The sequence below is a fragment of the Castor canadensis genome, chromosome 8 (genome assembly GCF_047511655.1).
Source record: "Castor canadensis chromosome 8, mCasCan1.hap1v2, whole genome shotgun sequence".
Taxonomy (NCBI): domain Eukaryota; kingdom Metazoa; phylum Chordata; class Mammalia; order Rodentia; family Castoridae; genus Castor; species Castor canadensis.
The window spans coordinates 12,184,363-12,199,680 of NC_133393.1; the positions used below are offsets into that span (position 1 = coordinate 12,184,363).

General features: G+C 43.8%; 2 protein-coding genes across 10 annotated transcripts in view; one reads left to right on the plus strand and one right to left on the minus strand.

Annotated features, from left to right (window-relative positions):
• The window catches only part of Runx2 (RUNX family transcription factor 2), a 116,926-nt gene extending 104,535 nt beyond the window's left edge, over nt 1-12,391 (minus strand). For all 6 annotated transcript variants that reach the window (XR_012450627.1, XM_074082014.1, XM_074082013.1 and 3 more), the window contains exons 1-2: nt 11,895-12,391; nt 3,174-3,330 (exon numbers count right to left, since the gene is read on the minus strand). Coding sequence is in view for 5 of the 6 variants with exons in the window: in XM_074082014.1 (XP_073938115.1) it covers nt 3,174-3,330; nt 11,895-12,251 (514 nt within the window). In the remaining variant the exon portion in view is untranslated. The remainder of the gene's footprint in view (nt 1-3,173; nt 3,331-11,894) is intronic.
• On the plus strand, nt 12,371-14,557 carry LOC141425623 (uncharacterized). Of its 4 annotated transcripts, none has more exons than XM_074082031.1 (3): nt 12,371-13,009; nt 13,540-13,597; nt 13,951-14,557. In XM_074082031.1, exons 1-3 carry the CDS (start codon nt 12,450-12,452, stop codon nt 13,981-13,983), a joined length of 651 nt encoding a protein of 216 aa, XP_073938132.1. In that variant the 5' UTR covers nt 12,371-12,449; the 3' UTR covers nt 13,984-14,557. The 4 variants fall into 4 exon arrangements, with proteins under 4 accessions (XP_073938132.1, XP_073938133.1, XP_073938130.1 ...); XM_074082032.1 differs by having other exon boundaries at nt 13,561-13,597; XM_074082029.1 differs by lacking the exon at nt 13,951-14,557 and having other exon boundaries at nt 13,540-13,829.
• The last annotated feature ends 761 nt before the right edge of the window (nt 14,558-15,318 follow it).

Consider the following 15,318-nt stretch of genomic DNA (forward strand, 5'->3'; position numbering starts at 1 on the left):
CAATTTGGTAATTGGTTTTTTATCTTATAATAATGTGCTTCCTGAATCAAATGTTTATGTGAGCATTCATGACTTCCTTAGATTAAAAAAAAAAATTTTCCAAATTCCACTTTCTAAAAGTGATTTTTTAAAATGCAGGCTTTTTTTTTGAAGGTATAACAAATTTTATCATCCACAGGTTCATAATAGGAACTAGTTCCTGCAGTGTGTCCTCAAGTCAGACAGTTTCTAAGATAAACACAGAGAACTGTCATTGATGGGCAATACCAATTTAGCCTGAGGAGCTGCCGTGAATAGTCAGAAGTAAGACTATAAGCAGGATTATATCCTAAATTGACAAAATACCACACTCTATACACTGTAGATACTTAAAAATGCTTGTAAATTAAAAGCAGCCTGGCCTGATGTCAAAAAAGAGGAAGCATATTAAAAAAAAATTTAAAGACTAGAGTCACTTTAAACACTTCTGTTTAAAATACAAAGGAGGAAAAGACAATTAAAAACCATAAGCCACTTCTAACTTAGTGCAAGTTTCGTTGATGCTCCACTTTTATCCCAGGCATTTTTTAAAGTTGTGGTCATAAGAAAATCCATAAAGCCACAGTAAGTAATGACATGGTTCTTTATAAAGCTAAGACTGTTTTTCAATTTCCAAGACTTTATGTTTCTGTAATGTAAGTGAAAAGGGGAAGACACATGGAATATTTGTGAGACTTGAGGGGTTTTATTTCTTAATACTATTAAAAACAAATTTTGTAAAGCTGAAAAGAATATACATGTCAATAAGACTTAATAACTTCAGAGAAATGGAGAAGTGGAAAGTCAGAGAGGAAGCCGGAAAGTCTGTCATAAAAGCAAGTCAGGTACAGAAGGTAGAAAGGCAGGTTAATGGGTTTCCTGCCACTGAGAAACGGATTCATGTCTTTCACAGTGCTATTTCTCACCCATGTTCTCTGACCTTCTCTCTCCATTTCAGCCTGACCTTACTGTCTCCTTTCATACAATGTTCATGTAGTGATATAAAAATCTACTATTACTGATAAATCAATTTTTCTCTCTCTCCACCCGTTCAACCCCACCCCCCCTCCCATCTAAGTCTGGAAGACAAGTCTGGACCAATTTCTCCATCCTGCCTCTGGCAGCAGACTGTAGCATTTCAGATCCTCCACCAAGTCCCGGCTGCTTCAAAGGAAAAATCCTACTTTCTTCAGTTAAGATCATAAGAAATATAGGGGGAGGGGGTCAGCTCTGTTTGGACATAATTACACTTCATCAAAAGAAGCTTTCTTCATCTTCCATGCGTGAAAAGTCTGCAAGCAGTTAAGTCTGTCTTTTTTTTTTAAATATAAAAATTGCTATTTGGGAAACCAGCCAAAACTCAGAAAGCCAATATAGTAAAACAGTGCACACCCTTTGTTTCTCTTTGAAGTTTCTTAAATAAATATGTTGAGGGTTTGCAAAGTACACTATCACTTTGCCATAGTTTCTACTCAAATTGATCGGAAAAGAAGTTATGCAGTATCTATGTAATACAAAAGCACAATTAATGAAAATATTAGCTTGATTCTCTAAAGTAAAATTAAGTATAACACCCATCCTTTAAATACAAAAATTCACTCCTCTAGTTAAAAATAAAGTAGTATTATATAATTAGAAAGATGCAACTTAGACCATACAGGTAAATTAAGGTGTTCATATTTTTTCACTAGGAAGAAAAGAGAAACTGTAACTGTATTGCAGACCTTATTGAGGGGAAAAAAGGCCACACACACACACACTCTCTCTCTCTCTCTCTCTCTCTCTCTCTCTCTCTCACACACACTCTCACACACACTCACACACTCAAACACACTCACACACATACACACACACACAAACTCACTCACACACACACAAACCTAATCAGGCAGTGGTAATACAGGATGTCTTCCTTTTCTCTTAATGAAAGCAAACTACAGCTGATGCAGAGATAACCCCTTTAGTTTTGGTTCTACTAGAGGCTCTGAACCTCCTTTTATTTTGAACAGCTTTTCAGTGACAGTATCTCATTAGCATGCATCATTTTTTCGTAAGTTAAAAAGTGCAGCTTCTTGGCCCTGTTCCTAGAAAGTAAACTAAAAGTACTCATCGGAAAGAGCCTTGCTTGAATTTCCCTTATCAAGTTTTCACAATGCTAATAATTTGACATCTGATCCAAACTAGAGAGCGATCATTAGATCTGGTTTAAAAACTGGTACTTTTCCTAGTTCAAACCTGGACCTCAGTGAATCCATAGGCTTTATACTTGTACTTCACCTCAGTCCTCAAAGTGGTCTGTTTTGTCTTCTAATAGAAATATATTAAATAGAAATATTAGATTAAACAAATAAATTAACATAACACTTCTAATAGGTAAATGACTAGTAAAAGTCTCTGCAGAGAAAGTAAATAAAACCGAAATACTGGTCTCCTTAGAGACTTTTTTAAAAAAGCATTAACCCCATTCATGAAACAGCTGTGAAACCCTAAAAGAAATCGCTTCCTGCTTTATGATCCTTTTAAGGATTCCTAACATTTAAATATGGATTCAGATAGGGGAAATCCTTAAATAGTGTGGAATATTGGAATATCTAGGCAACTTTACATAAACATTCTAACATAAGTAATACATATTCACTTATTCAAATGAAAATCCTTCTGTTAAAAAAACATGATTTAATACATTCTTATTGAGAGAATAAATTAAATCACGTACAGGTAACGTGATAAGCGAAGAGTATTATACTAGCTATCCTTGCTTTAATTTAGACCAAAACTGATATTATCAGGAAATTGATCCAACGCATTCATTTTTCTTTCCCCTTTGCCACTCAGTTTACTAAGTTATGTGACTCCTCATAATTCAGACCTTGATCCTCCAACTGTTCCTTTCTCTACCTTATATGTTCACACCCAGTGAAATTAGGACCTAGCTCTTCTGAAAACATTGCTTGAATTTTCAGTATCATAAAACAAATGGAAAAGGCCTGAGTACTTAGGAAAACACTCAGCTGCATCTGGATTTATTTAAATACAATCTCCAGTAATTCTATTCAGTAAAAGAAGGTGCTGATTTGTATACAGACTAGTCCCCATTTCAACTGAGGATCCTAATGTGCTTATTCCATTATCAATATTAAAAATCAGAGACCTACCTCGTCCACTCCGGCCCACAAATCTCAGATCGTTGAACCTTGCTACTTGATTTTTCATAACAGCGGAGGCATTTCGGAGCTCAGCAGAATAATTTTCATCATTACCCGCCATGACAGTAACCACAGTCCCATCTGGTACCTCTCCGAGGGCTACCACCTACATAAAACAGGAAACACAGCAGCAATAGTGGCACATCAGAAAAGCTTCAAAACTGAAAATATATTCTCATTGTACATGATGTGCCTTATCAGGACCTAGTGCTCTGTCCAGTAATGGCAGACTGGAATGAAGCATCTGTATTTAGGTTATGATGCCACTTCAAACAGACCAATGTTTCAGGGTCCACCCATTTCAAAGGCAGGCAGGACTCCCCTTTATTTGTTGCTAGATTCTTCACAGAATATATGTACATTTTTATTGAATCCCCATGTTGAGCTGTCCACAGGAATTATGCCTCACAGAGAAGGCTGATGTCCCATCTGCAGATGGTATCATACATACTGAGGCATCTCCTGTCTACAGCCTGGAGAGCCCCGAGGTGTGGTCTCATCTGGATCCCAAGCTAAGATACAGAAAATCTGGTCAGCTATATGGGAGAAGACTTTTAGGTGAAAACTTTGAGTTCTTCACTATATGAAGTTCTGGATATTGGCAGGGAGGTGTCTACATTTCAGCATTTCATCTCCTTACAATGGGCTACGTGTTCAGCTTTTAATGAGACTACAAATACTAATTTGGATGTCCACTCTGCTGTGGGACCCAGTGGGATATTCAAAGCCATAGAGAACTTGGTCTGTGCTGGTGGAGTGCTTAGCAAGTATGAGGCCCTGAGTTCAAACTCCAGTACCAACAAAAAAAATAAAAAAGAAAACTTAGTCTAGGTAGAGAATAAAGATATATAGTAGGCTGAAAATAATCATGACAAAAAGTAACAGACAAAAAAATATGCCTTTAGCTATGCTTCTAATCTGTCTTATTCCATCTGCCATCTTGGAATGACTTACTCACCTCCTTAATCTTTAACAGTTAATGTAAAACAGATTAACTCAGACAAGCAATGATGCAAAATAATCAGTCTTTGAGGCTAACAAGCATTTTCTCTGCTCTAAGGCTAGGGATCACTTGCAAATGTGAGCCTCTGATTAACATGGAGCTTGGTAAGGGAATGATGGAAGTAGGGATCCTTTACTGTCTTACATAAAACCGTCTGTTCTTAATCCACTCTCAAGACCTGCCTCTCAATGACAACTCTTTCTCTTGACTAACTCTTAGGATCCTCTATGCAGTTTATGTCCATTTCTTCTTCATTTAGCTACCAGATGCCCTCATGGCAACTGGGCAATGGCTTAGTTACAGTAGCCCATTATTACTCTATGACAATGACACCCCTGTGTGCTTGCCTGTCTGGCAAACATCCCACTTATCTTTTTTTACTTCTAGTGCTACTCTCTTCTTTGATAAGATTTCGGTAAGACAAACCTAAGCATTTAATTCCATGTTTCCAACATGCTTGGTGCATATTCTCATTAAAGCAGATTTCTTAAAACAGACAGTCCACCTATGTTTTAAGGCTGAATTTTCCCTTAGATGAACCCTTCCTCAGAACCCCCACACCATATCTTTTCCTCCAGCCAGTCAAACAACCAACCAAACAAAAATGTTGGCAATATTTTTGTCCCCCTTACTTTTTTCTTAGGCGATTTCTTGGTCCTGTTCCTTCCATTTAGCACCTGGTTATTCAGTACAAAATCATGGAGCTCTCCTAAAACAGTAGGGCCCACTTTCCCAGCATTCCACTGTGTTCAGTGATCCTCATTTCACTAAACATATATTAATAATCTACCTACTGTTTTTAATTATAATTAAAAGCTAGCCCAAAGCTGAAGGACTCACTCCTGATGTTCAGATTTACATTAGTTTGGAAACTACATAAACTGTATGATGAAAGGGACTTCATTCCATCTATCTGGTTCCCCACTCTATGCCGCTCCCCAAACAGTGCCTGGCACATAAGTAAATATTTTATTTACTTATTTAAAAATATTTATCAAAGAGCACACTTCCTACACCCAGAAGGCTGAGAGCGAGCCAGGTAAAGGGTGAGATCACAACCCTTGCCAACAGCAATATGCCATTGCTCCAGACTAGTTTTCTGACGATGTTTCCCATCCCAGAGGATAGGGGACCACAGTGATGACTCTTTACCTGGAGCACGTAGTTATTCTCAATCTGAGAAGGCTCCCAGGTCAAGAGCAAATCTTTTGAGAGCAAGATTTCTTCCCTGCATACTTGCTCTAGTACTTCAGAGGGTTACTAGTAGAGTTAAGGCTGTCCTCCTGAGACAGGTGATATACTTTTCAAATTCACAATGCCAGAAATGTGCACATTTGAAAATGTTACAATAATTGACTACATTTTCCAGTATTCGCCTAAATGTTAGGCATTTTGTACCCTCAGCACATTGTGTTTTAACACCTGCTGGGTGGCTTTCTATGTCAAAGTCAGTATTAATAACGCAAGAGAAAAGCTGTACTGTTTAGAAGAGAAGGAATGCACTACAAATTAAGAGGCTCCACCTTTTTCCTACTTTTGCTACACATCTATTATGACTTCACACAAGCAACTTCATCTTCAGGGAACCATGGTTTTCTAACATAAGTTAGAAATAACTTTCTAAAAGTCTGTAAAAGATTCTATACAAGCATAGGGCATAATTATAAAGATCTGCTTTTTGTGAGACATAGAAAGTAACAGTGTTTGGTTCCAAGTCTGCTGTCTGCTAAACACAGGCTTTTACTACTTATAAGCATCCTTAAAGGGTTCAACTGAATATGTAATTCTTCACTTCATGTCCTGAGATGTTCTTTCTTAGGTGTTGTTCAGAGATAAAAGATGACTGCTGGTGGGTTTCAATCCAGTCGGGCTAAATTTCAGAAGGAAAAAAGAAAGAAAAAGAAATCTGCCCCAATATAAAGGCTTTCAAGAGCTGTGGGACATTATTATTTTACTGCATATTTTTAACATAATGGATTTTTTTAGTTAGAAGAAAAGGAAAATTGATTCAATATGAGAAAATATGAAAGAAAAGATTCTTAAGAGTAAAATACATAAATTCACTTTACTCTGCTTAAGCAGTATAATAATATCATGTTAGACACCAGTATGTTTTACATATCACATTTAACAAAACAGATAGATAATCACAAGTTGTGTGAGTCTTCTATGAGGCTCAGGACTTGCCTGAAAAAAAAAATGCTAAAACAATGTAGTGACAACTTTTCCTTTTATGACTGAACTCTACTTTAGTGGTTAAATACATTGGTTTTTTTGTTGTTGCTGTTCTTTTTTTTTTTTTTTTCTGCTATTCACTTTACCAAATCAGATTGCCCAATTTTTTTTTGAAGGGGTAAAATGTGTGTGTGTTGTGGGGGGAATTTTGTATTTAACTCTATATCAATCAGAAGTATAATTACACGTTTGAAAGGGTTTTTTGTTTTGTTTTGTTTTTTTTAAGTAGATTTGTGAAGCTAAAAAGATTCTCAACCATGTTTATCTAGAAGAAAACCAAAAGAATCAAGAAATTTTTACACATTTCATCTGTACCAAACCCAAGCAATGGAAAAACATTTTAAGGGCTAAAGAGCAGTCAAAAATCACTCTTTAACTGGTTAGGCATACTCACAAATTAAAAATTTTTTCCATGCTACCCACCAATACAAAGTACTACCCTCCAAAGAATAATTCCTGATGAAACCTTAACAATGACATTTCTAGGTGTTCTTAAAAAATAAAATCTAGAAGTTCAAGAAAATCTTGGGAAAGAGAGAAGTAATTTTCAGTTCTGACATTCCAGAATTGAGAAAGACGTTCCTTTATTTAGCATACCTCACTATAACTAGCATTTAAGTCACATGATATGTTAGATTGTACAAAATAAAGTTAAAGAACATTTAACTCTAGCAATGCTACTGAGATTCTGTCTGAGACCTGTTATGAGTAAAACTGCGAATCACTCTGAAAGAGGAGTGATGGAGAATTAAGTTAGACCCTTAAAATTGCTTCTGTGGTTTTAATATATTGGAAATTAAAACTGCCCATGCCATTTCCGTGGACAGAAGTCTAGCCTTAGCTAATCAATTAGTCTGACAGGCCAACATTATTTGGCACGTTGTACTTGCAGTATAATTGAAATATAATTACTTTTCAAGATAGAATCTGATTAAATCTTTCTTTGGAAAAAAAAGGCAAGTCAGTACTTTCAAAAGACAGAAGTTTTATCCCTCTCTAAGTAAATTATCAAAACATTTCAACAAATACTACAGTTAACTTTTTATAATTTAATCCAGAATTTAGAAAGCCAATTGAATTCTGAAGAAAAAAATGAATATAATATTATCATTTCAAAAATTTGAAAATATATGTCAAAGAAAAATTTTGATAGAAATTCTTACAGTTTATGCCAGCAATTTATATGGCCTGTATTTAGACAATCTTGGTCTTCTAGCAATGGACATTCTAGAACTTTGAAAGGATATAAACAGTAATGCTAAGAGAAAAAAATAATGAAAGATAGCTACCCTATTTTTTCTGAAATATAAGTTTTCTAAAAATTAAAAAAACTATTTCCCATCTAAAATTACTTGTTCTAACTTACTGAAAGTTTTATATATTCAACCCTATAATATTTAACCTTGCACAAGTTTTACTGCATTTAAAGGCATAATACAAAAATGAGTCTCTTTTCACACAACCTGAAATCTACCATGATTTACATAATTTTGCATAACAGTTTATATTAGGCTTAATAAGGGTTTGACAGATTTAACATTTTCCCTCACCTAGGTAAAATTTAAAAGACAGAAACATAAAATCTGATCATTGTATACTTAGGAAAAATATAACTCACTAGTGTCAAGTATTTATAAGTTGCATACTTGCTTTTAAAAAGTGAAAATGGCCAAAGATGTCGAAAAAATTATTTTCAAATAGAAATTGCTCTGTCATATTGAAACCTCTTTTCATACTGAAAGGTATTATTAAAGATACAAAATTAACTAGGAGTACTAGATCATATAGCTAAAAATAAGTTTTCTTTTTTTAACATTGCCAGAAAAACATATGATACTGGTAAATATATATAGTCTAATGTTCTCTAACTTAAAACAGTGCTATAGGCTTGCACCACATTTTTTAGTTTTAAAATATACATCTGGTCTGAAAATGTCTTCATGGTGTTTCAACTTGAAGTTATTCAAAGCAACTTAGTTATGAACCCTGAACAACAGGCTTCCTTGTGGAGATGCTGACAGAGCCCCTAAGTAAGGGAGCTACTGGATGCAGTAGCTCTCTTCATTCTTCCTACCCAACCATTAACGAGCTGAATTTGCAAACTGCTTCTGTGTCACTACACTTATCTGGGACAGAAAGGGCAGGGATCCTCTAATAGTGTGTGTGTTAACTATTTTAAGCTTTCAGTAGATACACCTGAAAGAAATGTTAAAAATATTTATTTCCATTTCCTAGACACCTGGGGGGACTTTAAAATGTTCATATTTTAAAACTACAGAACTTTGTTGAAAATACAATGCTAATGAACAACTCTGCATAAAGTATACTAGCTTTTGTATTTTATGTCAAGTATAAATGAATTTTTATCTACAAGACCACATGAACAATACCAATCCACACCTTACTTCTGAGTGCAATACACTGTTAATATTGTGTTGAAGCACTATTTTAAATTATCATAACAAAAGTCTTCTGAATTCATTTCTGATTGTCTGCAGTGCCAAATTCAGTGTCACAGACATAAAATACGAGCTCAATAAATATTATATTGATTTTACTACTAGATTTCTCAACAGTTAAGTTCTTTGCATGTATGCTTTTAAACGCATTTACCTATCTGATGTCTACCTGATAACACTATAATTTTATACAAAACTATGAATATGATAGCCAAATTGCTGTCACCACTTTTAAAATGAAGACTTCACATTATTTCTTCATTGCAGATGTATCTGGTTACATTGCAAGAGTGTAAAAAGTCTCATACTTTTGTTCCAAAAGTAAACTTAAGAAAAAAAAGGGTTGTTTCTACATCATTCAAATGAAAATGGTAAAACTGCTGTCAAAATCTGAATGTCGATATATAAATACTTTTTTAAAGAACAAAGACAAAGACATTTTGAGTGAAGCTTAACTATCACTCACTTTTTAAATTTCATTAAATGCAGGTATGACAATTAGAAGACACTGAGAGTCAAGATTTAGGATAACGCAATTCGTTATTAATTAATATGAAATAAAATATTCAATTTATTATGGCCTTGTGTTATCTATGATCTGTTCACTGGTTAAAATAACAAAATGTATTCTAATTAATAAGCATGACTAATAGCAAAGAAAACAATTATTTTCAAAAGTTTTAACAGGATAGCAGTAAGAAAACACAGATAACACCCAAAATATCGGAGAAGAGCTCATACTAAATTGCGTTCCATTTTTATGCTAAAACCATCCTTTCTAATCAGAATCCTCATATTCAAAATCAATTCAACGGCATAAATGAGAGAAGTGAGACAGTTATATTCTAAATATGGTTAGCAGAACAGTCCATAGACCAAACATCTACATGATACTTAATTAAAAGGTAAGTAAGTATCTGTCCTTGTATTTTCACACATCCTGATATGTGGCATTGTGTAGTTAAAATATCTACTTATTTGTCTTCTTTTTGCGGTTTCCACTTAGGTTTTGCGGGCTTTTTTGTTAGGTTGGGGGGGGGTCGGCTTTAAGGGATTGATGAAAATAAATCGCCTTCACATAAAGATAATTATGTTCATCCTCGGATGATGAACATTGTAAAAGATACTTCTTATATGCAAATTAAGTTTTCTACAATTCACATTGATCCTGACCTTTTCAGGGGAGAAGACATTAACCTACAAAATGCGTGCTTTATAAAATAAATGTGACGGTTGAGGAAAGAAAAAAACAGAAGGACCATTTCTTGAGCCAAGTGCAAAATGAAACTTGCCCCAGAATGCAACACCCCCTTTCCATAACAATTCATTCTGATTTCTGTTCTGATATGAGACCTAGCAAGATAACCAGCTCTAATTGACCTGGACTCCTCTTTCTTTCCACTCCACCCACACACGGAATCTGAATTGGTGCGTGGGGTGGGGGGGTGATCAACAACTGGGAACCGCCAGGGGCCCGTGGGAGTTTGGCCCCAGGGTCCAACAATGGAGGAACTGGCACGATTCCTTTTTTTTTTTTTCTTCCCCTTTCTCCACCCCACCCCCCTTCTCCCAAGGCCTTGCTCATCCTGTTTGCCACAGATCCCAGAACCCAGGGGATCCCAGGCCCACCTCCTGGAGTTAAAGGGTTGGGCCAGAAGTGTCTTGTTGAGAGTGCTCATTCATCTCCAGTCTGGCTCACCACCCCTGCATCCCTGTCCTCTGCTCCCGCGAGTGTGGACAGTCTGGAACAAGTTTCCCCACGTACCCACTGCGCTCGTCCCTGGGACTGCGCGTCCCCCCTCCCTCCCTCCCTTCACCCGGGGAACCCCAGACCGAGTTACGGAGCGGCCTTGGGATACAGCTGGGACCCCGCACCCTCAACCTGTCAGCGGCCGCCAGCGACTCCCACGGCCACCGCCCGCAAACTAACGGGCCAGGCGAGCGGAGGAGGCCTGGGGCGCCGGCTGCTCTGAAGTCGTGGGGCTCACACCTCCGCTCCCAGGCCTCGGGCAGGGGCCACCCACAACCCTTCACACGCGCCAGGGCCCTTTGGTCTTTCAGGCCGCTCAAAGCAATAATAAAGCAAATTTGAGACTTTTCACCTCCGCTTGCAGCCTGGCGCCGCGAAGTTGCTCCACGGTTTTCCCTCCATCCCTCCCAGGCGGGGCGAGGCGGGCAGCTGGGTCCCCGCTGGAAGAGGCGGCCCGAGCCCCCGCCCCCTCCCCGGCCCGCGCGTCCCCGCGCTCCAGGGTCCAGCGCCGGGGACCGGAGCCCACCCAGCCTCGGGACGAGCGGAGACCCCGGCGGCCCCGCCTTCCTTCCCCCGGGTAACGGGAACTGGCGCCGGCCACGACCCGCGCAAACGCCCCTGTGCTGCCCCCGCTTGCCCCGAGTCGCTCGCTTTCCCGGGACCTTCCTGAAGACCCGCACCGTGGCCCACGCGCCGCGACCGGCACCCCGCGAACAGCCGCCCCGAGCCCGGGAGGCGGCCGCCGAGACCGGCAGAGGGCTCTCTGGGCTGGGAGGGCAGCGGGCGGGGGCGCGCGGAGTCCCGGAGAGAGGCTGCGCGGGCCGGCCGGGATGCCCGGGAGGAGGGCGCGGGAGTCCCGCGGAAGAGCGCCGGGATCCTGGCCCCTGGGGAAGGGGGCGGGGTGGGCACCTGGGGGCGCCTGGGGGAGGGGGGCAGACGCAGGGGACTGGGTTAGAAGAGAGGACCGGTAAGGGGCCAGGGGCTGAGGTCCGATGGCTGCGGGCACAGGTGGGACAGGAGGAATGGGCACGGGACGACTGCCCCGAGCCCACCGGGACATCCAGAGAGGGCAGAGGCCAGCCGGCTCCCTGGAGTCAGAGCCACCCAGGCAGGCGAGCTGGAGGACATCCGAGGCCGGCCCCCCGTGGGCATGGAGAGGAGAGCTCGGCGGGCAGGTTCCAGGGCCGGGCTGGGGGCGGGGGGCGGCCGTAGCCTCTTCTTACCTTGAAGGCCACTGGCAGGGTCTTGTTGCAGCGCCAGTGCGAGGGCAGCACCGAGCACAGGAAGTTGGGGCTGTCGGTGCGGACGAGTTCGGCCGGGTGGTCGGCAATGATCTCCACCATGGTGCGGTTGTCGTGCGGCGGCCGCAACCGGGGCACCGCGGCTGCAGCTGCTGCCGCCGCCGCCGCCGCCTCCGCCGCCTGCTGCTGCTGCTGCTGCTGCTGCTGGTGCTGGTGCTGTTGCTGCTGCTGCTGTTGCGCAGCCACCACCGGGCTCACGTCGCTCATCTTGCCGGGCTGCAGGCTGCTGGAGGGGGGGCTGAAGCGCCGGCTGGTGCTCGGATCTACGGGAATACGCATCACAACAGCCACAAGTTAGCGAAGTGGCCGGGGGAGGGGGAGGAGGGTGGAAATGGGGGGCGAGGAGGAGGAAATTGAGGGGGTGGAGGCGAGACGGGGGAAAGGGGATGGAGGTGATGGGGCTGAGTGAAGAGGTGAGAAATCAAGTTCAACGAAGACGACTGCCGGGCAGAGTCTGACGCGGGACCAGCGGCGGCGATGCGGAGCGATCGGGTTGTCAGGGAGGGAGACCCTGGAGGCGTAGATCGCTGCCGGAGTCTTTGGAAAACACCCGGGGTGGCAGCTGCGACCGGGGCGCGGGGGTGTGTTTGGCCAGGGGAGGAGGGGGACTTGAGTTTGCTGCTTGCAGTAGGGGGTCCCTTGGGGGGGGCACCGTGTCCTGGGCGCGCTGGCGCCCCCTCCCAGTTCGTGTCCGGCGGCGGCGGTGGTGGTGGAGCCCAGCGGGTTCAGCAGTCCAGCTCCAAGGCCCGCATTGCCCGGCGCTGCTCGCCACCGCCGCGCTGCGCCGCGCGCTGCTACCCGGCTGCAGGCGCCCCCGCCGCCGCCGCCTCCTCCGCGGAGGCCGCCGCCCCCCCCCCGCGCCGGCTGCACGCTCAGAGTCCTCCCGCGGTGACGGCCAGCCCGGCTCCCGGCTCCCGGCTCGGCTCTTTCCTCTCCCTTCTTGTCTTCGCGCCCTCTCACCGCCGCCTGCTTGCATCCACTCCCTGCTTGCTGTTTGCAAAGTTCCCTTGTCCCTCGCGCTCCAAGGTGCCAGGAAGGTAAGTTGGGGACAAGCGGATCTCGGGGCAACGGATCCCGAGCCTGCGAATCGTAGCCGCTGCCGCCGCCCGCCGGCCGCGAGAAGGAGCCCCGCGCGCTGCGCTGCGCTGCGCTTCGGAAGCCCGGGGAGGCGGCCCCAGCCTAGGGGATGGCGCCTTTGGGGTTGCGTCCTTTGGGCTCCCCCAGCCCTGGGACTAGGATCCCCGGCTTGGTCGCACAAGGCTGCGGCTCAGACGCCAGAGAGCCGCGGGCTGATCTGACTGTCGTTATTTTTCGTTGTAACTTCAGGAGAGGAGGAAGGAAAATTCTTGAGCGTCTGGGCTGACTTCTCAGCCCTCTTCGCCCTCCCCCCACCCCACCCCCATCTCTGCCCCAGCGGCTCCCGGGGAAAAAAAAGACAGATTTTGCAGGATTCGGGTGGGGTTTTTTTTGTTTTGTTTTTATCTTAGGTGACACCAAAAGTTGGGGGCGGGAGGGCTTGTCAAAGAAGTTTTTAGAAACTGAGGTGGACACTGCTTTTTTCTTATAGATTCATTCTTGTCATTCCTAGAGAACAAGAATGGGAAACTGACAGCTTTGTAATTAAAGTAAGTTGCAAAACCCCTTGCTGGGGGGGAGGGTCAGCAGTTTTCCATGCATTTGCAGTCTTTTAATAAGTCTACGCAGACTAAATCTAGTATTCTTAACTTTCTTCCTCACCTCTCCCGGGGGTTGAGGGGGAATTAAAAAATAAAAAATTCAAAATGTTTCAATGGCTATTTATTTATGTATTTATTTCCCAGAGTGAGTTTAAAAAGCGACTTTGGATCCCCCAAAAGGTTGTGGTCGAGAGGATGAAGGAGCGCGGGGGTGGGGGGGAGGGGGACGCGGCAGTTTTTACCTAAAATGTGGTTTTTGGAGGCTGGGATTTCTAATGATTAGGTTTTTGTGGTTTATATAGACAAGACTCTGGCTAAGGCGATCATTACGCTGATGAGAGTCAGAAGCACGTGGGTGTCTCCGACCAGCCTCAAACTCTGAGCCTTCAAAACAAATCAATATGCGGCGCCCACAGAAGCCGGGAAGTCCTCGGTAGGCTAGCGCACCCCACGAAGGGGCGCTGGGCCGCCTCACCCTCCGTGTCCGTTCTATTACGTGTCTTGCTTCTTAGCAAACTCTTTTAAACCTTCCAAAGCTTGAAAAGGTATTTGCAGAAGAGACCATCATCTGTCAAAGTTTCAGTGTCCTAACAGGGTAGCTGACCCAGCAATAAACGATTTTATCAAATAAATAAAAATTTGGAATGCCTCTCCCTTCGGGGTATTAAGGAAGAAAGATGTGTGGGTCGTTGCTCCCTTCCTTTCATCTTATTTAAAGCTCTGTACATACCCATTAATTGGTGTTTCTATGGCGCAGTGCAAACGCCTCCCTCTCTCACCTTGGAAGGGACCTGCCACGACCCTCCCTCTCGGATGGTAAAGCAAGGTGTCCACGGGCTGAGCCCGCGCCCCGGGTCAGAGGCCGGGGCAGAGGCGTGGAAGGGCTCCGAGAGCTTGGGGGATGCGGAAGAGGGGTCTTCGCGCCTCTCTCAGGCTCTGGGGGCCCACTGCAAGCGCAAGATGAACTTGGAGGGCTGTACTTGAGTGACTTGGAGACCTGGATCGCCCAGAGCTGGGGGCTGAAGGGCTTCTGTACTCCGGGAGCGGGGATGGGGGGAACTAGGCGTGCCCTCTTATGGGGGGTATAAAAATGGAACTGGGGAACACCACTTCTCCTTTCTCGGTGTATTTTACGTTCCCTTTCTCCAATTACAAATCTACGTCTCCTTCGTCCAGCTTTTCCTTTTTCCACTTTTCTCTTGCGTTCCCGCCTCTCCCTCCAAGTCCCCCTCAGACCCCAGCCTCTTCGCTCAAACTCCCTGGTTTTTCCCACGGCCGCCTGCCACGGCCACCTTCACGACGTGGAGAAGCGATTCTGCACTACCCGCGATGACACCCCCTTCCCAGCCTATTCCTCGCACCTGGTGGCCTCCACGCCCCGCGCGACACCGGAGCGCGAGAACCCACTTATTCCTACGCACTGGTGGCGCAGCTCTGAGCTGAGCTGCTGCTTGCAGACGCGACTTTTAATTATCTTTTCGGTCACAGGGGAGAGCTCTAACCCTGGGTACCGCCGCGCCTCGTGCGTGCACAAGTCTCCCCAGCCACACAGGGCGGCCGGCCAGGAAGGGAAGCCAGGCTTCTCCTTCAAAAGAGAGAGAAAGCGACATCGCATCCATTACTCTACCTGACACATGTACTGTCGCACTACACATTGACATTCAAAATGT